At 36.9% G+C, this 24,309-nt stretch overlaps 1 protein-coding gene across 1 annotated transcript; it reads right to left on the reverse strand.

Annotated features, from left to right (window-relative positions):
• Positions 1-199: 199 nt before the first annotated feature.
• cops3 (COP9 signalosome subunit 3) lies at positions 200-22,376 on the reverse strand. The gene is made up of 12 exons (XM_059324631.1): positions 22,186-22,376; positions 19,789-19,918; positions 16,656-16,768; positions 14,636-14,685; positions 12,070-12,162; positions 10,881-11,060; positions 8,763-8,903; positions 6,475-6,648; positions 4,138-4,224; positions 1,432-1,545; positions 1,244-1,324; positions 200-1,043 (listed from the first exon to the last, which is right to left on the reverse strand). Exons 1-12 carry the CDS (start codon positions 22,238-22,240, stop codon positions 990-992), a joined length of 1,272 nt encoding a protein of 423 aa, XP_059180614.1. The 5' UTR covers positions 22,241-22,376; the 3' UTR covers positions 200-989.
• Positions 22,377-24,309: the final 1,933 nt, after the last annotated feature.

The raw sequence follows: 24,309 nt of genomic DNA on the forward strand, positions 1-24,309 counted from the left end.
CGCCTCTATGAACTGGGTGCTGCGTCGTGATTGGTGCAAATTTCCGGCGAACCACATCCGCCTGTTCACGGCTGTTGATTGGCTAAAACACAAATCACCTTCATTGTATCAATCAGAAACGTTACAATGTATCCACGTTACAGGACATGTCGAGCCTGAAGGGATGAGAATCTTTTCACAAAGCCATGAAACCCAGAACTATATTCTTAAACAATTTATTATTAACAGATCCACAATCGCAAAAGCTCAAGCTCCCAAAATGACATGACAGTTTGGTTTCATCTGTTGACTTCACCTCTTGTAATAACAAGCTGTCAAAACGGTTTTCTATACAGTGCTCTAGCGACCTCTAGTGGATCCGACCTAAAAAACAAAAAAGGAAAGGAAAAAAACAACAAAAAAACAAAACAGTGCACCAGATTGTGAACGACTCCTCCATTGTGCCGAGTTTGGTCAAGGGCATGTCCATGTGAACAGATTTTGCGATTGATATCTACATTCTAACCAAAAAGGAGTGAGAGGGAAACGATCGTTGCAGTCTTTACAAATGTAGAATATATCAGATTTATTCCTCGTCAGTCATAGCTGTTTAACTTCATGTAATGCCCTCTTGTTACGGCCATCATGCAGCAGAACCAATACAAACAGTGAGATTATTCACACATATGTTTGGAACAAATAAGTCCAGTTTTTATTATTGTGGTTTCTGTTAATGTAGCAGTGGCGCTCCAACCTGAACATTGATAAATAAAACACTGACAAAATTGTAATCTTTTTTTTTCCTTTTCTGTAAGGATCATTTGTTATCCTTAAGACACTGTGAAGAAAGAATAACCAAATTCATCATTCCACACAATTAGATTTTCCTTGACCAATGTCCTTATGCAATAGAATGTTTGTTTGTTTTTTCCTCTTTTAAAAAAATCCAACTCATCCTGGGAAGAACGTGTTGGGTGGCTGCAGCGTTCTCTCCCCCCGTCCAAGGCCCCTCAGGAATAACTTGACGTTTTGCTACCAACATCGTCCTCCTGCGATCCCATACTCTGTAAAAAATAAAGTGTCACATGTTCATTTAAGTCTACCACAGACAAAGCATCTCTGTAGCATGAATATTATGTAAATCCACCACAAGGCACATAACCACAACATGCAGAAAGAAAGATTCCATCGAGCAAAATACAGCCATGCTTATGTATAAAAAAATAAAATAAAAAGACTAAGAATTTGTATCTGATTGCCTCACCTTCTGCACAAATTGTGGGTTTACTGTGATTTCTTGATCCATAGACTTTAGTTTCTCATCCAGCTCTATACATTTCAACATCTGGAAGGGGTAAATATTTAGCATTAAACATACCGTCAGAATTCATATGTAACATTATGATAAGACTTCATTCAAAGCAATTACAACACTGGAACAGGATTGCTTACCTCTTGGTCAATTTTGTGGAGCATTGCTGGGTTGTTGTATTTTTCGGGGTTGTCGTGGAAACAGACCATGCCATCCTTTTGGTTAATGCTAGCATAGATCTCACCATCTTCAATCTGAAGCACAGAAGCACAAGGAAACTGAACATTTAGGATATAGATCAGTTGTAAACTGCTGGTAGAAAATCTGTTTTATAATTCTATGATGTGAAATCAGAGACTAGCGAGGCAGGCCAAGCCCAGATCAGGTCTGTTTTGTGATGATGGCTGTTTTGTTTTATTCCACTGAACTACTAAGTACAGTACAGGCCAAAAGTTTGGACACACCTTCTCATTCAATGCGTTTCCTTTATTTTCATGACTATTTACATTGTAGATTCATCAAAACTATTAATGAACACATGTGGAATTATGTACTGAAATAACTGAAAACATGTCTTATATTCTAGTAAGCAAAGGGTGGTTACTTTGAGGAATCTAAAATACAAGACATGTTTTCAGTTATTTCACACTTTTTTGTTAAGTACATAATTCCACATGTGTTCATTCATAGTTTTGATGCCTTCAGTGAGAATCTACAATGTAAATAGTCATGAAAATAAAGAAAACGCATTGAATGAGAAGGTGTGTGTCCAAACTTTTGGCCTGTACTGTATGTTTGGAGTGATTTCTCGCCACTTGCCCACACTGGCTTTAAAAAGAAGCCTTCTATAAAACTGCAGGTAGCATAAATAAATAGTTCACTGTATTTTTGATCAGTATGGTGTTAACTTTAACTAACTTTAGCTATATTAAATGCAACTCATTTCACTTTGATTTGGCCAAAAGTTTTCCATGTGTCATTAGGTGTGTTTCCACTGAGTACTTTTTGGAAAGCGGCTGAGTGTTTTGGCTCCGCCCACTAGTTAGTTCCCATACAGATACTTTTGTAGCAGCTAACCGACAGAGTTCGAATGTAACAACAGGCCGATGCTGCAAGCAGTGTTGCCAACTTAGCAACTCTGTCGCTATATTTAGCAACTATTCAGACCCCTCTAGCGACTCTTTTTCAAAAAAAAAACTAGCGACAAACGTAGTGACTTTTTCTGGTGTTATTAGAGACTCGTTCCTACTCTTCTTAACAAGCAGTGGGTGCCGTCCCAAAGCACTCACAAGCGGCCCAGTCCTCCCACAATAAATGCTACATATAATATATTATATAGCATCTATAAACTGGGGTTGTGTAGATTAGATTGAGTAAACCTATTAAGGTGTATAATGGATTAGAACATTAGTGTATAGCTTTCAGAAGTCCATTTCCATGCTCAACTATGTTGCATAAGTTGTTGCAGCAATTTTTGGGTTGATACCATTTATTAGACACATTTGAATGGATAAAACTGATCAGACAACCCCTCCAGAATATTACATCATTACAGCAAGATCATTGGAACAACACAGAAAAATCCATGCCGTGTTTGGTTTCAAAAACTTTTGTCATTTTGGAGATTTGTATTTTCAGCACTTCTGTTCTTTAAGCTGCTGAAAAACACTCTTATTTTAAAAATAGAGGCTGTAATTATCCTAGAGTTCACAGCTGCTCATTTCATACAGCCAAGATTCAAGAAATGTTCTCATGGACTTCTATGAAGACTTACATCATCACACATGAATACTGAATCCACAATAGGTCTCAGCTTTCCAGTGATATCCAATTTATGTATTTCACAGACTGTTTAGTCTTTATGTCTTGCCAGCAACTGTTGCTTTTGCTTCTCCACAGGCAGCAGCTCATTTAGTGCAGTGAAGGAGTCTAATGATGCACCAAACACTCCCCTTTTATGGGACTGAGCACAGAGCCTGAGGAAGGCAGCCTGAGTTAACAAAGACAGCTGATAACCACCGTCGTGTTACCCGTTATCTGACTGGAGCTTCAGGCTTTATTGAGCAGAGAAAGCCTGACTCCATAGAACTTGCCTTTTAGTACACCCTTCTGTAACTGGATTAAAGATATATGAATAAAAGAGAAACTGCTTAATGAGGCAAAGATCTCACTCTAAAACAGGGGTCTCAAACTCGCGGCCCGCGGGGCAATTGCGGCCCTCATGACGATATTTTGTGGCCCTCACCTTGATATGAAAGTTTAATGTGAGTTTTAAATGGATGGCCCTTTACCGTGTTGTGTGTGGAAGGTCCCTTTGGTTACGTTTTTTTAGGTAATTTTGTGTCTTTAATTATTGTGTGTCGTTTTTTAATAATTGTGTCTTTTTTTGGGTAATTTTGTGTCTTTTGGTCCTTTTGTGTCTTTTTTTTGTCTCCTTTTGTGTCATTTTAAAATAATTTTGTGTCCTTTTTTGGTCAGTTTGTTTCTTTTTTAAGTAATTTAATTATTTTTCTGTTATTTTGTGTCTCTTTTGGTCATTTTGTGTCTTTTAAAAAAATAATTGTGTGTCTTTTTTGCTAACTATGTGTATTTTTTGTCATTTTGTGTCTTTTGTAAGTAATTTTGTGTCTTTTTCAGTCATTTTGTGTCTTTTTTGTCATTTTGTGGGCTTTTTTGGTAATTTTGTGTCTTTTAAAAAAAAAATTTTTTTAGTAATTTTGTGTCTTTTTTTTGGTAATTTTGATACTGCCTCCAGCGGCCCCCAGGTAATTTGACTTTCAGACCCCTGCTCTAAAAGGTCTTAATTGCACAAATACTCCTGTTAAAAAATCCCTGGACCAACTCACCATGTGTAAGACGTATTTCTCTGCTTCCAGCGGGCCTGACAGCTGCACTCGACTCGCCATGTCTTGCAAGGACAGTGTCAGAAAGGTCTGCAGGAGGGATGAGAGGAAAAGAGATTTGACTATATGATTATATATTACGCACTTCATGTTACATGTTACTTTTCTTGAGATTGGTGCTTAAAAATATTAAACAAGCCCACTTCAGCAAAGCACTGGAGGTCGAGAAAAACAAACAAATCAAAACAAAGTCATGATATTAACACAAGTAAAACACCAAATGATGTTTTCTCTCATGTGATGTCATTGACATTGTGTAATATGATAAGAGATAGGTTACTCGGTGATTACACGATGGATTATTACAGTCCAACCTCTCCTGGCTCCGAGCAGCCATTGCTCCACAAAAAGCCATTGTTAAAAAAGTTGCTCTTTCCCCTCCTCCTCCTTCTTGTTATCATCTGCTCAGATATGTCTTTGTTATTGTACTTGTGTGCCTGGGGGTTAGTTCAGGACTGTGAGAAGTTCACATTGGGGTCTGATATGAAGACCTTGGAGTGGTTGGTTCTACGCCTACTGAGTGTTGAGGTCAAAGACAAACTCGAACCCCTGCAGTTTGCATACAAACATATGGGAGTGAATGATGGTGTCCTCTACATGCGAGAATCATGTTCTTTGATTTTTTAAGCGCATTCAACACCATCCAACCCAACATACTCAAAAACAAGCTGACAGAGATGGAGTGGATCTTTCCTTCATCTCCTGGATCACAGATTACCTGACAGGAAGACCACAGTATGTCAGGATGGGGAACTGTGTTTCTGGGACATTAATGAGCAGCACAGGGGCTCCACAAGGCACTGTTCTGGCTCCACTCCTGTTCACACTGTACACAGGGGCTCCACAAGGCACTGTTCTGGCTCCACTCCTGTTCACACTGTACACAGGGGCTCCACAAGGCACTGTTCTGGCTCCACTCCTGTTCACACTGTACACAGCGAACTTCAAATACAACACTGCTATTGTGGCGTGTATCAGGAATGGACAGGAATCTGAATATAGGGATCTGATAAAAGCCTTCAGTGACTGGAGTCACAAGAACTATCTCCTACTGAACACCTCAAAGACTAAGGAAATGATCAGAGATTTCCGCAGGTTCAAGCCCCCCTTCAGCCAGTGAATACCTGTGGGGTGGACATGGAGGTGGTGCCAAGTTATAAGTATCTAGGTGTATACCTGGATAATAAGTTAGACTGGTCCCTAAACAAAAAGGGGCAGAGCCGCCTCTTTTTCTTCTTGAAGCTCAGATCTCTGGACATGTGTAGTGCGATGCTGCAGATGTTTTATCAGTCTGTGGTGGTAGTGTGTTGTTTTATGCTGCAGTCTGCTGGGGAGGCAGCATCACACACAGAGATGATCAGACTGGTCTAAAGAGCTGGTTCTGGTCTACAGAGCTGGTTCTGTGGTTGGAGCCAGGTTGGACACACTGGAGGAGGTGGTGGAGAGATGACCTGTCAACATGTTGGAGGACATCGTGAAATACCAGATCATCTGCTACACAAAACCTTTATGGACCAAAAAAACAGCAGCTCCTACAGCCATCAGGCTGTCTCATTCTAACAGAGATTCTACCAGACTAGCTGAATTTACCCTCAGGGATAAATAAAGTCATTTTGAATTGATATAGGCCACATTTAAAAAGAGAACAGCCAAACAAAAGAATCAGATCCAAGCAATTAAGACCCGCTGTGTGAATTTAGGCAGTCAATTGTAAGCAGTGTGTTCACTGGTCCTCTTTATTTAGTTAATTTATGTGAAGTGTTAGTTGGAAAAGAAAACCTAGGTCTGAACCGAACCATGCATTTGGAGAATGGCTCCAGCCCTTGTTACTCAGCTCAACCAGACGACAGAAAGCTCTTGTTTCATATCTGTCCTTTTCAGCTTTCTGAATGTGAGAAACAGCTGCTTATCAGACGTCCACGTCTGGCGTCACTCCCTCGGTTTTTTGGGACGTCTCATTTGGATTGCTGTCACTTGTAATGAGGTGTAGCACTGAAGTGGAGGACTGAGACACATATCCGGATGTCTCAAATCAGGATTGAAAAGGGACTCTTGATTTAAATACACCGAGAGCCTCTTATGCATTCCATAACCCTCAGACTAAACTGAATATAAATGTAATCCTTAGCCCGAAACAAAACATCAGTTTAACAGCCCAATTAAAAGTCTCACCGCGTCACAAGAGACGAGCGTTGGTTGAACTTTGTATTTCAAATTCAACATCCGGCTCACATTGAAACAGTGATACAAGAACACACAAACACACAGGGACACACCCACCTTTGTTAGCCTCTGGATGTTCTTCTTGTAGAGGGAGGAGAGACACTGTTTGACCAGGCCCGTGTTGTTGTCTCGTGTGAACGTCTCGCTGTGTTTGTTGACCACGCCGCGCAACTCGGCCGGGTTGTTGGTGGTGTAAATCTGAGCTAGCTCGTGGTATGCGTTGCTCAGGGGCTAAAGGGCAGCAAGAAGAGACAAAACCTGTTATTTAATGGCATGAGTGTATTTACCGGGATACTGAAGTCTCCTCTTCCTTCAGAGATTAATAGAAACTGGCACTCATTCAAGTCTGGTTGTTAATGTTTATGGTTAGTTAACTCAGCACTTTGGACTGTACAACAATAATGATTGATGACATAATCAACAGCATCATTCATAATGAAAACAGAGTTGGTTGGTGAAGCCCAGATAGAATGTGCCTTCATTATGCAAAGCCCTTTGTTGTCTATCATTTTTTATGGTTATGGTTACATTCCAGCAGGTCTAGTTTTGACCTGCTATCTCTCCCTAAATAGAGAGCAAACAAAATGACATATTTCCGTAGGCATCGCCATGGCGTCCATTGAGTATTAGCCTATGGGATTTTTGCATTGGATTTTGGATCATTGCAGAAAATAAGCTCTGTGGCAAACACACGTTTCTGATCCTTCAAGTTTTGTTCAGCAGGATAATCTTCACAAATAAACTTTTATTATGTTTGAAGTGTTAATGCAGTCAGCAGAAGTAAAAAGCTAACGTTATGCTATAGAGAACTACGCCACGGTGGCATGACTTGAACGTCGCTACCGTTATGCTTCAGATGGTCTCCGACAAGCTAACCAGCAGTTTTGACAAGCTAGCAAATCCGTAGCCTGATAAATTGTTTATTAACATAATTTACAATCTACAAAAGTTTGCAAGAGCGCTGAAACTCATGACTAGAGGCTGTGAGGTGGACTAGTGAGAGAGTTGCCGTGATGATGTTTAATGTCCCCGACAACCACTGTAGTCTTATTTAGCTACTTGTTAGCAACCACCTCTTAACCCATTTAGGCTTTAAAATGCCTGGAAAAAATGCCTGTAAAACCTCTGGCCGATTTTAAAATCAGCCCCTAAAACCTGAAGTTTTTCTGTAAATTCAACCGAAGTGTCAACGCTTCCTACTAAATAATAGATTTTTCAGCCTCTGTAGCAGATAGAAATGAAATTAAAAAAGTATTTGAGAGCTTATAGCTGTTATATCTGAGCTCCCTCCGCTATAGTCGTCTTCGCCATGATTTAAAAGTTCTGGAAAAGTCCCATGATGCACTCCCACATGTATTCTGATGCATTTTATTGGCCAAGAGACCGAAAATAGGTGGAAAAAAACTACAAATAATACAAAACGATGTATCCGCTTTCCTGGTTTTAATGGTAGGAATGCGGTAATGCTTTCCCTGTTTAAATGGGTTAAAGGCCACGTAAAAACTCCAAAAATCACAAGTGGGAGTATTTACTAATTTATTTTATGTCGCACAACAAAACGTGAACATTTCTGGAGCTTGTGTTAACCACAGACCTTATTTCAGGCATCTATCCACAAACCCATTCAAAATCCTCATTGTGTTTGAGAGGAGAGACGTACGTTAGCTAAAATGCTAACGTACTTCTGGGTTTAAGAACTCATTCCTGTGGCGCCCTGTTCTCCACGTCTACCCCTCTAAAAAGGGTGTGAATCAAGGTTATAATAGTTTTGGATTTTTCATTAGTTTTAGTTTTAATTTTGTTGTGAATTTTTGTTTTCAAATTCAGTTACTTTTAGTTAGTTTTTAGAGTGAGTTTTCTAGTTTTAGTTTAGTTTTTATTAGTTTTAGTTTTTTTGTAATGGGGTATTTGTTGGGTGCGAGATTCAAAGAGGTCATAATAAATGTTTCCTTTATTTCCTTTGGTTTATCATCTCAGCCCCAATAAGGTTATTAACTCTTACAGTTCTGGGTTTTTGAATTGTGGTTCTAGTGTAAACATCCCAGTCTCAGTAAACATATTTACCATGTATTGCATGTTCAAATACACTGAATTATGAATGAAAAAAGTTGACAAAAACTAAAACTAAGTACATTTTCACTATAATTTTAGTTAGTTTTGTAACCACAAAATACAGTTTCACTTAGTTATCGTTTTTTTAAAAACGATAACTAACTGAATGTTAGTTATCTAAAATGTTTTTTCAATTCTAGTTTTCGTTAGTTTTCGTTAACTATAATAACCTTGGTGTGAATGTGTCCATGTGTAAATGTAACCACTCATTCCCTTATGCCATTAGCCCTTACCTTGATGAACCTCCCTACTATTTGTGAGGTGTATTTGGGCAGCGGCTGCACTTTGCCGTGGAGAATGAGTGACACCAGGATGTATTTCTTATAGGCTTCCAACATGATGTGGCTCACTGCCATGGCTGGAGTGGTTATTGCCTGACGGGGGAAGATAAAACACACGTGATCATCAACATATATAACAGAGAAACTTCTTATTAGCACATATGAGAAATTTGGAAGAATTAATAGTCACAGTAGAAACCGATCGACCGTTTGCTAAGCTGCACTGATAGTCCGTCAAGCTGTTGAAGCTGGAAGAAATATTATCCCAAAAACAATGTTTAAAACCATGAAGTGATTCAGTTAGAATCAGACAAAAGGGTCTATGTGTTTGAAGCAGATTTACTCAAGTACTGTACTTAAGTACAATTCTGAAGTACTTGTACTTTGGGTATTTTCATTAATGTGACTTTATATTAAGGCAAATGTCGTCCTTTTTATTCCACTACATTTAGCTGAGAGCTTAAGTTACTTTTAGGTCAAAATTTAACATGAAAAATATGATCAATTTAAAGTGAATCTCATTTTTATAAATTAAACCACATAACAGTATAACCAGTAGTTAAAACCAGACTTACTTTGTCTACATTAAAACGCGGCTTACATAATGAATAAATAATAATAAAACAATAATACATTCGGAATATATAAAATAATCGGAGTGGGGCCAGTGTGCATAATGAGCACTTTTAATTTTGATACTTTAAGTACATTTTGATGCTGATACTTTAGTACTTTTACTAACGTATGGTTCTGAATGCAGGACTTTTATTAATAGTGGTGTAAGAGACCTGAATACTTCTTCCACCGTCACTTTTAGGGATATATACAGGATGTCAAACCTTGGTCCTATATTTACATTTACTGGTGTGTAAGTAACTTACTTAATAGGTACTAAATGTTTTGGAATTGGTCCAGTAGGTTGCTGCAGGTGGAAGCTGCAACACAAACTGCAGAGCTAATGTTTGGGGGGTCTTTGAATGTCAAAATAAATCTACTAAAGGGGAGTTTTTGCCACTGATAAGATCAGATCAGATTGTCATTATAAGTGTCTAAATAATTTTCTGTTTGACCAAAAACGGCAGTTATATCACTTTCCCCAAACACACCAGACTCCATTGACAAAATAAGTAATTTTACTGCATCATAAAACACACGACAGAAACAAAATAAAACTCACAAAACTCTAGACTAGACTCTAAACTACTCTAAACAATCACCAACTCTTGTTTGGTCAAAATAAACCCCGAATTCACCTTCTTGTGAGTTTTGTTAAGTTAAAATCACTGTTTCTGTCAATGAAGTCGAGCCTGATGTGGCTGCCGTTTCTAGTAAAACAAAAAGGATTTTACTCTTTAAAAACAACCTCTATCTCTGTCTGGATCCTTTATTTCTTTCATGTTTACAATCATTAAAAAGAAGAAGTAAGTGTATACATTTAGTATACCTTCACTTGCTAGTGTAGCATGCTAGTTAATGATGTGCTAATGCTAGCTCCACAGTACTAGGGCTGGGCAATATATCAAAATAATTTTTTTTTCTTTTATACATAAATGATGCTCTTACTAGGGTTTGTCAGATTTTGTTATTTTGTAATGTTTGTTATTCTTTTTTCATATAAATATATTTATTTTCCAAAAAAGGTTGGTCTATTTCATTTCATAGGCTATTTTTATTTAAGATATTTTTATTTTATTTAAATGTGCACTTTATGGAGCTTTGATTTTAAAAAAGGTACTCCTGTTGTTCTACAGTATTTATGTTCAATAAACTACTACTACTTGTGACATGTCATATTTGGCTTTGACTGAACATTTGCTCTCACTTTGCGATAAAAATATCAGGATATATATCGTATATCGATATTCAGCCTAAATATAACAGGTTATGACTTTTGGTCCACGTCGCCCGGCCCTAATGAACATTTTAACCATGACTAGCTTGAAAATGAAGGAAATCAAACACTATTGCATTAGAGTTATGTAGCGTTTGTGGGTCAGACTTAGCAAAGGGTAAATCTTCAAAGGAAATTGAATATTTTGTTTTATGTCCATATTTCATGAGTGTGAGTACCTGTTCATAAAAATACAGTGCTCTTTCGAAGTTTTTGAGGCCCGTGTAGATCATGCCACCATAGTAGTAGTAACATAAAAAGTGCTTTGCGTCGTAGGCGCCGTTCTCCTTACAGATGTCCATCATGTCCAATTCCAAGAAGGGCAGGGCGGGCTTGAAGCACTTTGCTAACAAGCACAGCTGGAAGGAGACAGGTATGTTGTGAGCACAACACTGGACTGGGTTTGAATTATTTAACACAAGGCTTTAAATGGCATATTCATCAAGTATGCATTTAGGAAGAGATCGAAGACAATTAACCCTTTGATGCACAACATGGGTCTCAAATGACCCGCATTCATTCCCCATGTTATTTAATGCTGCTGTGTGTTTCTGTGCTCTATCTTTTCGTATCAACTTATTCTATGATTGAGTATTCCAAGAATTCTTTAAATATATTGTTTTTGATAACAACAGATCATTATGTCCATTTTTCCTCATACTTTATGAAGAAGGTTTTGTATTATTACATAGCTAACTACTTGGCTAAGTATTTAGCTAAGCAGCTTGCTAAGCTACCTACTTAGCCAAGAAGTTAGCTAAGTAGTTAGCTTAGCAAGCTACTTAGCCAAGAAGTTAGCAAGTAGTTAGCTTAGGAAGCTACTTAGCTGAATACTTAGCCAAGAAGTTAGCTACGTAGTTAGCTTAGCAAGCTACTTAGCCAAGAAGTTAGCAAGTAGTTAGCTTAGGAAGCTACTTAGTTGAATACTTAGCCAAGAAGTTAGCTAAGTAGTTAGCTTAGCAAGCTACTTAGCCAAGAAGTTAGCAAGTAGTTAGCTTAGCAAGCTACTTAGCCAAGAAGTTAGCAAGTAGTTAGCTTAGCAAGCTACTTAGCTAAATACTTAGCCAAGAAGTTAGCTAAGTAAGCAATGTTGTGCATTAGAAGAGTGGTGATACAAAAAGGGATCTAATTAAAAATTAATAAAGCAAAACATAAAATTAGGATGTATGACGATCAAGATGTAGAACATAAAAACTCATACATGTCGGGTCACTTTAGACCCATGTTGTGCATCAAAGGGTTAAGCTAGCTGGGATAGCTCAGATGTTGTTAGGCCAGCTAAATACATCACATTTAGCAGCTAAATTAAATGTGCTAGTTAAATCATGAAGCCGTTTGTAATGCTGCTGCAGCAACCTGGGGACTCACCTGACACAGGTCTGCATGAACTGAGGTAAGTTGGTTTGTGTTCATCTGCATTTTGTCTATTGCCTGTTTTAGGACGACAACACCCCTCAATGGCTGTGTGAGAGACAAAAACACATCCCGTTAGTGATTCAGCTGCTTCCCTGAGACATCCAAACACGCTGAAAACAGCCGGGCCACACTCTAAAATGCATTAAAATATTTAAAATGGGGACAGAAAAGGAAAACATGCTACTCCTGGATGCAGAGACTCGTGGTGTACAAGCAATGGGATGAGTCACTTGTGTTTTGTCGGACAGTAGTGAAAAAAGATGTACTCATTTCACCATTGCCCAGGGGAAATTGCTTTCTCAGCGAGGTGCACAAAATTAAAAATAGTTTCACCCACTCACACTATACTGTCTAGACACCAGTGTTGCCAACTCTTTTACAATGAAAGTAGCTGACACTAGCTCCAAAAGGAGATAAAAGTCGCCAGATGATGTAATGCACTTATATATGACATCACAGTTTATTTTTGTCTGACTCCATGCTATCCAGCTCACACAGCTGTAACTGCTTGGGTCCCAAGATGCTTTGCGTTTGTCCATTCTTTGTTATGTTTCTGCTCGTTTCATGTTATAATGTGGTTGTGCCGGTTTAAATTCACAGTAGTTGTCATGTTTATGTACTGTATGTTTTGTATAGGTCATTTTGTACCATGGCTGAAAATAGGGGTTGTGTTTGTGACCACGCTTCCTGTTCTAAGAAAGAGGAAGATATTTTACCTCTTCTGGAAGAAGAGCCCTGCTCGACACGTTCAATTGATAATGGTTTGAATCAATTGGCCATCCTTATCGAGCTGCTGTTTCTGACGATTTTGTTTCTCCAGAAAAACACTGCCATGTTGAACTTTAAGGTGTACATATATACCCCTTTTAGATCAAAGCAGTTGAAGGGCTGGTGCCTAATGTCAAACCAGTTTTTCACAAAGAACCAGCTCTCGGGCAGGAAATGGGAAATTGCTGGTCTCCAACCACGTACCACTTATGTCAGGGGCTGGGAGCGAGGTTATCATGACTAACAAGACCAACTAAAACGTGCATCATTCATTTTATTTTATTTGTTTAACTGCAATGTGATCAATACCAGGCAGTCTGTGCTAGGTAGCTAGTCAGAGCTAGCGGGTTAGCATTGGCTTACAACAAAAGGCGTGTTTCCATGAGGTACTTTTCCCTCTAGTGAGCCGCTATGGGTGTGGCTTGGGAGAGAGGATCCGCCCAACACCTGCCCAACTTCACCAGTTAGCGGCTCAGCTAGCGGCTCAGGAAGTACCCGCCTCGAGTAGGTACATTTCTGAGCCGCTACTGAGTGGCGATTTTGCGCATGCGTGATTCATTTGCAGACTTGTGCAAACTGGATGCTGAGGGGTTAACATCTCTAATGGGAGAGCCTATGGGAGGACTGGGCCGCTTGTGAGTGCTTTGGGACGGCGCTACTCATTAAGAAGAGTAGGAACGAGTCTCCCAAAGTCTCCAATAACACTAGAAAAAGTTGCTATATTTATCGCTTGTTGTTGAAAAAGAGTTGCTGGAGGGGTCTGAATAGTCGATAAGTTGGCAACACTGGTTGCCGCGTCAGTCTGTTGTCACATTAGAACTCTGTTGGTTAGCCGTTACAAAAGCACCTGTATGGGAACAGAGGCCGAGGGGAACTAACTAGCGAAAAAAGCCAAAAAATTCAGCCACTTTCCAAAAAGTACTCAGAAAGTACTCAAGCAGCATAATTGTGTTGTATCAGTTGGATGCCAATATAGGCTCCCAAAGCCAGGAGCAACATTTGTAGAGACGATGTAGTCCGCCATCGTTTTAATTATGCTTGAAGGGGCACGAGCACTTCTGGGAAAGTGAATTTAAGAGACGATTTGCGAACAATGACTGAACCATAACTGATGCTTTTCTTTTCTCTATGAGACAACATAGACAATAGTTATATTATTCCACTGCTAAAGTGAGGAGTTGAAAAATATCCATGAGCAGTACATGATGCTTTTGGTTCGCCTGTCTACATTACTAAAACAGCACTCTTATCAGTGAAAACCAACTCTGTTGAGCTGTGCAGGTTGTTTTTGATAGAAGCTACAGGTTCAGACTCACAGAAGACTAAATAAACTTAAGAAAATTGACTTCACTCTAAAACAAATAAACCGCATTTGTATTCTGTATTTCAAACGATATTTAAACTATTCAGTCTTCATCAGCAGCCACATCACTGCAGACTGCTGCGAGTCTGAGTCATGAATGAAAAACTGTTTTGTGCAACAATAAAACCATTATTGCTATTGCATTCTTGTTATGAAGTGGAGACTTATGCAAAGATTCTCTCTAAATGTCATATTTGAGTCAGCATTTGTTTTTTCATTTTATACTCTAGATTAGTAATTGGAAGGAGATAAAAAAAAAGAACAAAACAAGATTCCACCCGACATCAAACATCAACGATGACTGCTGGTTCATTTGGAGCATAAAAAACATTAAATTCTGAATTAAAGATCTGTGATGGTAAATGGTTTATTCATCATCAGTCTTACCTGTTTCCGCTCTACAAGGGCGTTTGTCAACTGGTGGCAGAGACCAGCAACTGTGAGAGGAAACAGAAGAAAAGGAAGGTGTTTAATTATTGATTTGATCTTTTATGGTCAGTTAAGTGTAAAGAAGCACTGCATGTACAAGATACAGCTACACTTCAATGAAGTTTATGCATCACAAACTGTATAGTGCATCACTGTATAGCTTCAATCCTAATGTTGACTACATCAGCATTTGAATGCCGTGCGAGAGTCTGGATACATTTTTCCAATCCTCGGCTACTCAGCCGGCCTTTCCTGAGGCTACGTTTACTCCCCATTAAAGATGCGTGGGTCAGGGTTTTTTAATTTGCACCAACGACCCGTTATGAGAGCGAAACGGCAAAAATAGTCCACCTGAAAAGATAACTGCCAGCTTTATGCATTATAGAAGCATTGACTGAGACAGGTGGCTTTTAAATCATGATGTTGGACGGCGGCCGACTGCCAGCTGTCAGTGACGGACCAGGGCGTTATCTATCGGTCAGCAGGGGTGGGTTTTTTTGTGATGAATTAACAAGGAAATTTAGCTATTGTTAGTCCTGCTAAACTTGAATTCAGAAGGTATGGAGTTGTATTTTTATGTTTAATAAGTAAAAACTGTGAAAAGTTCCTTTTGTGACGGTTTGTGGGTGCTAAAACCTCAATAGAAATTAATTTATTCATTCTGTACAGGCCTGTATGACATATAACACACATGTATTCATATAATGTCGCCACTTCTTCTTAAATTCAAAGGTTCAAGCCTGCCAAATAACTACAAATACATGTATAATCATATATCATCAAAACCTTAAGACATTGAAGGTGATTCATTTGTAGAAGACACTGCTGACCACCACTATACTACACTGTATAGAGCGCCACAGAAATGAGTCCTTAAACCTAGAAGTAAGTTAGCATTTTAGCACCATGGGGTCTAACCTCTCAAACTCAATAAAGACTTTGAATGGGTTTGTGGTTAGATGCCTGAAATGTTCACGTTTTGTTGTTGTTAATTATGTTAACAAACAATTTATTAGGCTACGGTTTCGCTAGCTTGTCAAAACCGCTGGTTAGCTTGTCGAAGGGTGTCTGAAGTAGGGCTGGGCGATATGGACCAAAAGTCATATCCCGATATATATATGTTATATATTTTTTTTTAGCAGAGTGAGCAAATGTTCAAAGTCAAAGATGACATGTCACAAGTAGTTTTATTGAGTTATTTAAGTGAACATAAATATTGTATAACAACAGGAGTACCTTTTTTTTTTTAACCAAAGCTCCATAAGGTGCACATTTAAATAATAAAATATCTTAAATAAAGTCAGCAGCTTTCCTGGAGCAAGGATCACTGTGTAAATTTGAACTATATCGATATATGCGATATGGTCTAATTCCATATCACATTAAAAAATATATCAATATATCTTTTATATCCATATATCGCCCAGCCCTAGTCTGAAGCAGAACGGTAGTGATGTTAAAGTCACGCAACTGTGTTGTAATTCCCTATAGCATAACGTTAGCTTCGTCGGCTGCATTAACACTTCAAACATAATTAATTTTGTTTTATAAAAAAGTTAATTTGTGAAGATTATACTGCTGAAAAAATTGCGTAAGCATCAGAAACGTGTGTTTGCCACAGAGCTTATTTTCTGCAATGATCCAAAATCCCATAGGCAAAATCTCAATAGACCCCATGGTGATGCTAACTTCTGGGTTGGCCTACAAAAATATGTCATTTTGTTTGCTCTCTATTGCAATCGACACTACAGATGGCACACCATCATAACACAGTTGCATGTTCTTACTTTTCATTGATGCTAAAAATGAACTTTTTGAGCCTGTCAGCAGCCAGGATTCAATATACAACTCAGAAAAGTACTTGTATGAGAAAGAGAGGGCATAATTGACTAAAAGACTAAAAACTACAACATAAAACCAACAGCAAACAGACTCCCTAAACATGGAGGAGTGAGAGGTTTGGTTAGTGTGGACTTACAAGTGTCTGTTGCATATCTAATGTGCTCTCCATTGCAGGTACTGATGAAGAGCTGAACTTGGGAGAAGAGCGTCTCAAAGTCAGGGATGTTTGGCATGGAGAACTTCACAAATCTGGAACCAAAGACAAAACAATGGCATTACAGCCCAACTGTTAACACAGTGTGAGTGAGACAAATGATCTATAGCAGGGGTGTCAAACTCTGGCCCGCGGGCCAAATTTGGCCCACAGTGTAATTTTATTTGGCCCACGAGGCAATACCAAATTATTATCTTATTATTGTACTATAAAAGCTGACCCGCCGGTATTATACGGCGCATTTACCGCTAATACTACAAATCCCACAATGCCCTGCTGTTGTTTTGGCGCGTCAATCAGGACAGGACCCAGAAACGCTCCTCTGTGACAGTCGTCATAGCAACCTCAAGCTAGAGCTGTCTCCCAGCTACCCCTTCCCAAAAATGGCGAAAAGAAAGGCAGAATTTATTAACCTGTTGAAAAAGTTTATTTTGATATTTAAATCAGAAGGATGCAAATAGAAAAGGGGCATACGATTTTTATTTAATTTTTATTTAATAAATTAATGACATTGATGAGTTTTATTTGAAATTTGATTTTGCATGTCTGCACTATTTAGTTATATATTGTATGTTTATAAACGTTGCTGGTTCCATATTTAATGTTAAAGCAAAACATGTTTGGTATATATTAAAAGGTTTATTTGTTCAATGTTGGCCCGCGATTTTATTCAAGTTTTAAATTTTGGCCCATTGTGTATTTGAGTTTGACACCCCTGATCTATAGAATGTGTTTAACTTGGGCTTTTTAGGTCCGTCATACAGAAGTGAACTCAAAAAATTCAGAGTTTCATAACAACATAAAACTACTTTATCTGTGTTTTTCCCACTTGTAGGGTTTATATAATGTGTAATCACACACACGCATTTCCTTAACTCTTTATTTAATGCAGCACTGGCTTTAATTGGCACGATTCACTTAATGATGAGTAATAATCCTTTTCTTTTAGAGTCCAACTGATTAAACAGACATATTAATATGTATTGGCACTTATTAGCATTTTTTACAGACCATATAGTGCAGAAAATGATGCTTAAATTTTGTTATCCCTATTTATTTTATTCTAACTGTATCTAAATGGTCATTATATAGGCTGCAATATCAGTAATCTGTGAATATTTTACCTTTTAATTTATTATCTGCCTTAAAAATCCTATATTGCTCAGACTTTCTTCATTTCAGGCTTACACAATAGGCTGAATATGCAACAGGTAGATTTTTGCTGCTTCATTTTTACAATAGATTTGCTATGCTATATGCAACAATTACCCTGAAATAATAAACAACGTAATCATACTGAGAACAACGAAATGGCACCCTTTATTCAAGACTGAAATACTGGAAGATTTCTGTGGTTTTGAACTTGGAAACTCACATTTTTAACCTAAAAACAAGCAACATAGTCGTGTTCACTATTCTCAGGGTTTTTAAAATTCAAGCACTTTCAATGTACCTAGACCAACAATCTCCAGACTTTCAAAGCCTCTATAATTATAATCACATCTAAAATGTTATTATAAATATAAAACAATTGTAAAAAATAGTTTACATAATTAATTTATTGCCACTTTGTCTATTTTACCAGCTGGTAATATTAACTTTGATTATATGTTTTGTGATTTTTAATGCTTAAAATTTGCAGAGTAGGGCTAACAGAGGATTTATCCAAGACTGTATTGTTCCATTTCAAATATTGAAATTGATTGGGGTTAGGTATAGGAATCAGGTAGAAATAGGAATTATTATTTTCATTTTTTTCTCCATAATATATTGTATTGTTATTTTGATGTTCTGATCCCCCGTTTATAAGCTACTGATATCTTTTGGGGTTACCCTTTTTATTAGGATTTTAAATTTTAATTTGGATTTTAAAATGATTTGTAAAAAAAATTATAATTAAATTAAATTAAATATTTTTGGTTTACATGATTGATTGTGTTAATGAAACACAGGATTGTGTTGAAAATCCAGCATTTTCAAGGATTGTATTCCAATCCAATATTTCCATTCTTGAAATTGGCTAAAAATAAGCACTTTCGGAACTTTTAAGACCTTTGTATGAACCCTGTTGCCTCCCATTTCTAATCTGACACCTGGCAGCAAAGTTGTGTTCAACATTCTCTCCTTGTTAACTATCTTACTCCAAGGCTCCACCACCTCTACCCTATTCGTAAAGAAAAAGGTACGATATGACCTTCAACTGACACAAAAATGACAGAATATCTTAACAAAAGAATTAACAGGAATTAAAGGAACACTCCACCGTTTTTTCATATTAAAACATGTTATTCGGTCAAGTAAGACGAGTTGATACAGACCTCTTGCGTCTCAATGCGTGCACTCAATCGCCCTGGCGCGCGGCGCCACTTGGCTAGCACTTAGCTTAGCCCAGTTCATTCATTAGGATCCAAACAGATGGACAGTTAGAAGCGACCAAACTCCTCCACGTTTTCCCTATTTAAATACAGCTACACGAGTAGTTAAACGACCAAGTATGACGACACAAAATAATATCATCACTCCTGACGGAAGTGAGAGGGAGCGGAAGTGATGATATTACTGCGCCGAGTCGAAGTGCTCCCAAGTGCTATTCCGCCATACATTATAGTTCTCCTTTTTATCCGCTTAGAAAAGCGCCACGTTTTATTTTGTGTCGCCATACTTGGTCGTTTAACTACTCGTGTAGCTGTATTTAAATAGGGAAAACGTGGAGGAGTTTGGTCGCTTCTAACTGTCCATCTGTTTGGATCCTAATGAATGAACTGGGCTAAGCTAAGTGCTAGCCAAGTGGCGCCGCGCGCCAGGGCGATTGAGTGCACGCATTGAGACGCAAGAGGTCTGTATCAACTCGTCTTACTTGACCGAATAACATGTTTTAATATGAAAAAACGGTGGAGTGTTCCTTTAAGAACATCATAAAGACTGGAGTGTAAAGGAAAAAGACTGAAGTCACTGACAAACAAAACAAAACACAAACAGCAGCAGACTTCACTTCTTGACTGGTCCTCACTACACTGACGGTGTGGGAAGAATCAGGATGGAGGAAGCTACTTACAGCACAGCCAGCACGCCTAGGGAGTGCTCCTGGATGTCCAGGGCCCCCAGCACCGTGTCCAGGTGGGACAGATTTTTGGCCAGCAGCTCCCCACTTTTGTTGATCAACTCACATAGCTGAGTCATCTGGCCTGAGGGGTGAAAGGGCAAGAAGAAAAAATTACATTTAACAACTATGGACTTTCTTGCATGCAATTGTTATCTCTGGAAAGACACAAATATAACATACAAAATTAACATGCAAATTAACATGCAATGCTAGATGCAGATCGTATTTTAGAATTGCCTTTTTGGCCAGCCCCACTGTTTGTTATACTAGAATAGGGCTGGGAAATATATAACGATATAAATGATATATTTTTACATGTGATATGGAATTATACCATATCGCATATATCGATATAGTTATATATATATATATATATATATATATATATATATATGCTGCCCTTACTACGGTTTGTCATATTTAGTTACTTTGTAATGTTCATTATTATTTTGACATATAAATATATTTATTTCAGAAAAGATTGGCCTATTTTATTTCATTGGGGTTTTTTAAAAAGATTTTTTTCATTTAAATGTGCACTTTATGGAGCTTTGATTTAAAAAAGGTTCTCCTGTTTTTATACATTATTTATGTTGACTTAAATAAACGGTTCCAATAAAACTACTTGTGACATGTCATATTTGACTTTGACTGAACATTTGCTCTCATTTTGCAATAAAAATATCAGGATATATATCATATATCCATATTCAGCCTAAATTTATCGGGATATGACTTTTGGTCCATATCGCCCAGCCCTACTCTAAACCAGGTGATGGAAACGACCTTAATTCAAAATTTCTCATGAAAAAAATCAATAAAACTTGAATGGAAACACGACTTTGATTGAGAAGTTTAGTTTCCTGTTGTGTTGTTACTTCATCCACAACTATAGTGAGAAACATTGGCTGCTTTGTTTTGAAGAAAGCGTAAATATTCAGCCTAAATATATCGGGATATGACTTTTGGTCCATATCGCCCAGCCCTAACTACAATTTAATGTTATTAAATGTAAACTTATAAAAGGTCTAATTGCATGCTGTGACACAATGCACACGGATTTAACCGCACTGAAAACTTGAAATGGTATTATAATATTTCCAAGATCGCACTCATTGTAAAAGATGAGGTTAAATTGATCAAATCCACAAAGAAGAAGTGGTTAATACTTTCTCCGCAAGTCCACTGACTTTGTTTTCAGTGAATAAACATTTTCAAATTGATTTTGTTATAAATGAATTTAAAAGTGTTTAACAACTCTATTCAAAGATTTGTGTATTTTAGACTTAATATTATAAAGAAATGTTATATTTTAGTGTTAATATCATTGTATCTCACTTTTTTACTCAATCACTATCAAGATAATAATTTTGTCTTTAAATAAACGTATAATGTCTATTATATTTATGTTTAAATAAGTATATATATCCAAATCAATGCAATTACTGCTTGGTTATGAGTTGGATTTTGTAGCTACTGCAATTTTTACATAATTATTTCTCTATTTGTGTATTTTAGACTTAATATTATAAAGAAATGTTATATTTTAGTCTTAATCTAATTTGATCTTTTTGAATCTTAACTTTAATCTTAACTTTTTTACTTAATCACTATCTAGATAATAATTTCCCTATCAAATAAACTTATAATTTCTACTATTCTTGTCTTCACTATTCAACACAATGGAGAAATACAAGGCTACACTGTATCACAATCCACAAAGAAGAAGTGGTTAATACTTTCTCCGCAAGTCCACTGAGGTATTTTCTTCGTTGTTTTAGTGGCTGAATAAATGATAAAAATCGTAATTTTCGTGTCTACGGGTACCGAGAGACTATTCTTACCAAATGCAGAAATAAAACAGAGTTACAACATTATTTTCAATCATTGCGCTTTGGCTCAGTATTTCAATATAAATCGCCCGGTCAAGTGTCCTGTCAAGGCCTTGCAACAGAGGTAATGCAAGTGGGATTGACAGATGACTCTAAACCAATCATATTGGCTAATTCCGTTCGCCAGCCAATCAGGTGAGGCCGGGGGCGGGACTACCGGTAGGCAGTCCTCAGAAATTATTTTCTAGATCAAAAACAAAAAGTATGATTTTGACAATTTGTTTGATGAACTACCCGGTTTGCCGTTATCTTCGGTGTCCCCGTGCACTAACGCATCTTCTGGTGGTACTTTAGAGAACTCTCGCGGCCAAAGAAAGTCATTTTTGCGGTGTGTTTACATGATAAAGCAAAAAGAGGCTCTGACCAGTTTGGCTGCCTAGCTATCGGCAAGGCACTGGGTAGCATAGCTAGCTAACTAGCTAATACTCCCCCCCTCGAATTAGTTTAGCAACCTTACCTTGAGCGGAGAGCTGCCGCACATTGTTCACAAACTGCTCCAAGGCTGAAGCCATTATTTCCTGGGTCCAAAGTGGAGGTAATTTGCACTGTTTTTCATTCAAACGTCAGAAACAACTCCGTCCGGGACTAAGACAGGGGGCCACACAGCCGCCACTGAGGTGAAGCTATCGCGAGAACATAAAAACAGAACAGACTGCAACGAGATTTACGAACCGGTTATTGGATTCTTAAAGGGCCAGACACACGATATTGTCATAAATTCAATAATATTAAGAGTATTTTCTAGTTTTATTTTTTTTTTATAGTAATTGTAACACGGTGTGTTTGTTATATGTGTTGAGGGACTTAACGTGTCTATATGAGACTACAGCGTCAGTTTTCTTTTTAAGGGGAAATAAATACAGGAAGTGACGTAAATGTACCGGGTTTTCAACAAAGATGTTATATAATGTGAGAGCTCTTCGCATCTACTGATTACTGAGTGGACATTAATTATCTTGTCTGTTTTGTTTTGTCTTTGGCAATGTAATACATCAAGTACTCCAATTATTAATCTGAGAACAGAGAAACTGGGCAAATATCAATTTTGGCATCCCTCCATTTATTCTCTACATTGCTTATTTTAATTAATGGTTCAAACTAGGGCTGCAACTAACGATTATTTTCATTATTGATTAATTTGTCGATTATTTAAACGATTAATTGATTAGTTGTTTGGTCAATAAAATGTTGAAAAATATCAATCAGTGTTTCCCAAACCACAAGATGACCTCCTCAAAAAAAACTGCTCAAACCAATTATTTGATTATCGAAATAGTTGACTAATTGATTAATTTAATAATCGATAATTGTTCGATTAATCTAATAATTGTTGCAGCTCTAGTTCAAACCATAAACCTCTTTTATATAGTTGTAGATAACCATTCCAACCCATATTATTTCCAATTGGAATATGTGCCATAAGTATGGAAGTTTTATCAAATTGAAACTCTTGATTTTACTCACTGCGTAATGTTTCACCATATGTATGTCTACTAAAGTGTTGTGTAATTGTGACAAAAGAGGAGCAAAAGGACCAAAACAAATGTGAAAAATTAATCATTTAGCCTACTGTGCATCATCTTAGAAATGCAGAAATATTGCTTTTCCCACTCATAATTGGCTATTATTTGTTATGTTTGGGAAAAGAAATAGTCTCCACCTATATTATTATAATTGTTACTATTATTATTATTATTATTATTATTATTATATTATTTATTTTTATTATTATTATTATTATTAATAATAATAATAATAATAAAAACATTTACAATAATAATAATAATAGAGCTGCAACAATTATTCGATTAATCGAACAATAATCGATTATTAAATTAATCATAGACTATTTTAATAATCATATAATTGGTTTGAGCAGTTTTTTAAAGACAATAAGTCCAAATTCTCTGATTTCAGCTTCTTCAATGTGAATATTTCTGGTTTCTTTGTTCCTTTATGACAATAAACTTAATATCTCTTTGGTTTGTGGACAAAACAAGAGGTTTGAGTTGCAGCCCTAATAAATAATTGTAATTATTATTATAAATAGGAATAAGAATAAGCATTTTATTTCTTCCTGCCTTCCTTCCATTATTTCTGTCTTTCTTTGTTTCTTTTTTTTGTTTTACATCTGCAGTGTTGTTTAAGTGTAGATTGTGCTTATACATACTGCCCTACAAAGTCTAACTGCAGAAACTACACAAAGTATGACACTTATTTCTACATGTATTGATGATGTAATTTTTATGCTAAAAAATCATGATGATTTATTTGACCTTTGACCCCAAAAATGTAGTTAATGCACTCTGGTTTTGCTGTAAAAGCTTCTAATAGTAATGTTGTTGTCTTCTTTCAGCTTTTATATTTTGTTTTCAGTGAATAAACATTTTCAAACTGATTTGGTTATAAATGAATTTAAAAGTGTTTAACATCTCTATTCAAAGATTTGTGTATTTTAGACTTAATATTATAAAGAAATGTTATATTTCAGTCTTAATATCACTTTATTTCACTTTTTTACTCAATCACTATAAAGATAATAATTTTGTCTTTAAATAAACTTATAATTTCTATTATTTTT

This window comes from Centropristis striata, chromosome 21 (assembly GCF_030273125.1).
Source record: "Centropristis striata isolate RG_2023a ecotype Rhode Island chromosome 21, C.striata_1.0, whole genome shotgun sequence".
Classification (NCBI taxonomy): domain Eukaryota; kingdom Metazoa; phylum Chordata; class Actinopteri; order Perciformes; family Serranidae; genus Centropristis; species Centropristis striata.

Excerpts from the sequence above, each read along its gene's own strand:
- cops3 (XM_059324631.1), bottom strand. The coding sequence starts at position 22,240 with ATGGCTTCAGCCTTGGAGCAGTTTGTGAACAATGTGCGGCAGCTCTCC. Across the intron at positions 12,163-14,635 it reads CCCTTGTAGAGCGGAAACAG|CCATTGAGGGGTGTTGTCGT; the intron begins GTAAGACTGATG and ends TCTCTCACACAG. Across the intron at positions 1,546-4,137 it reads AGAAATACGTCTTACACATG|ATTGAAGATGGTGAGATCTA; the intron begins GTGAGTTGGTCC and ends TCTGTGCTTCAG.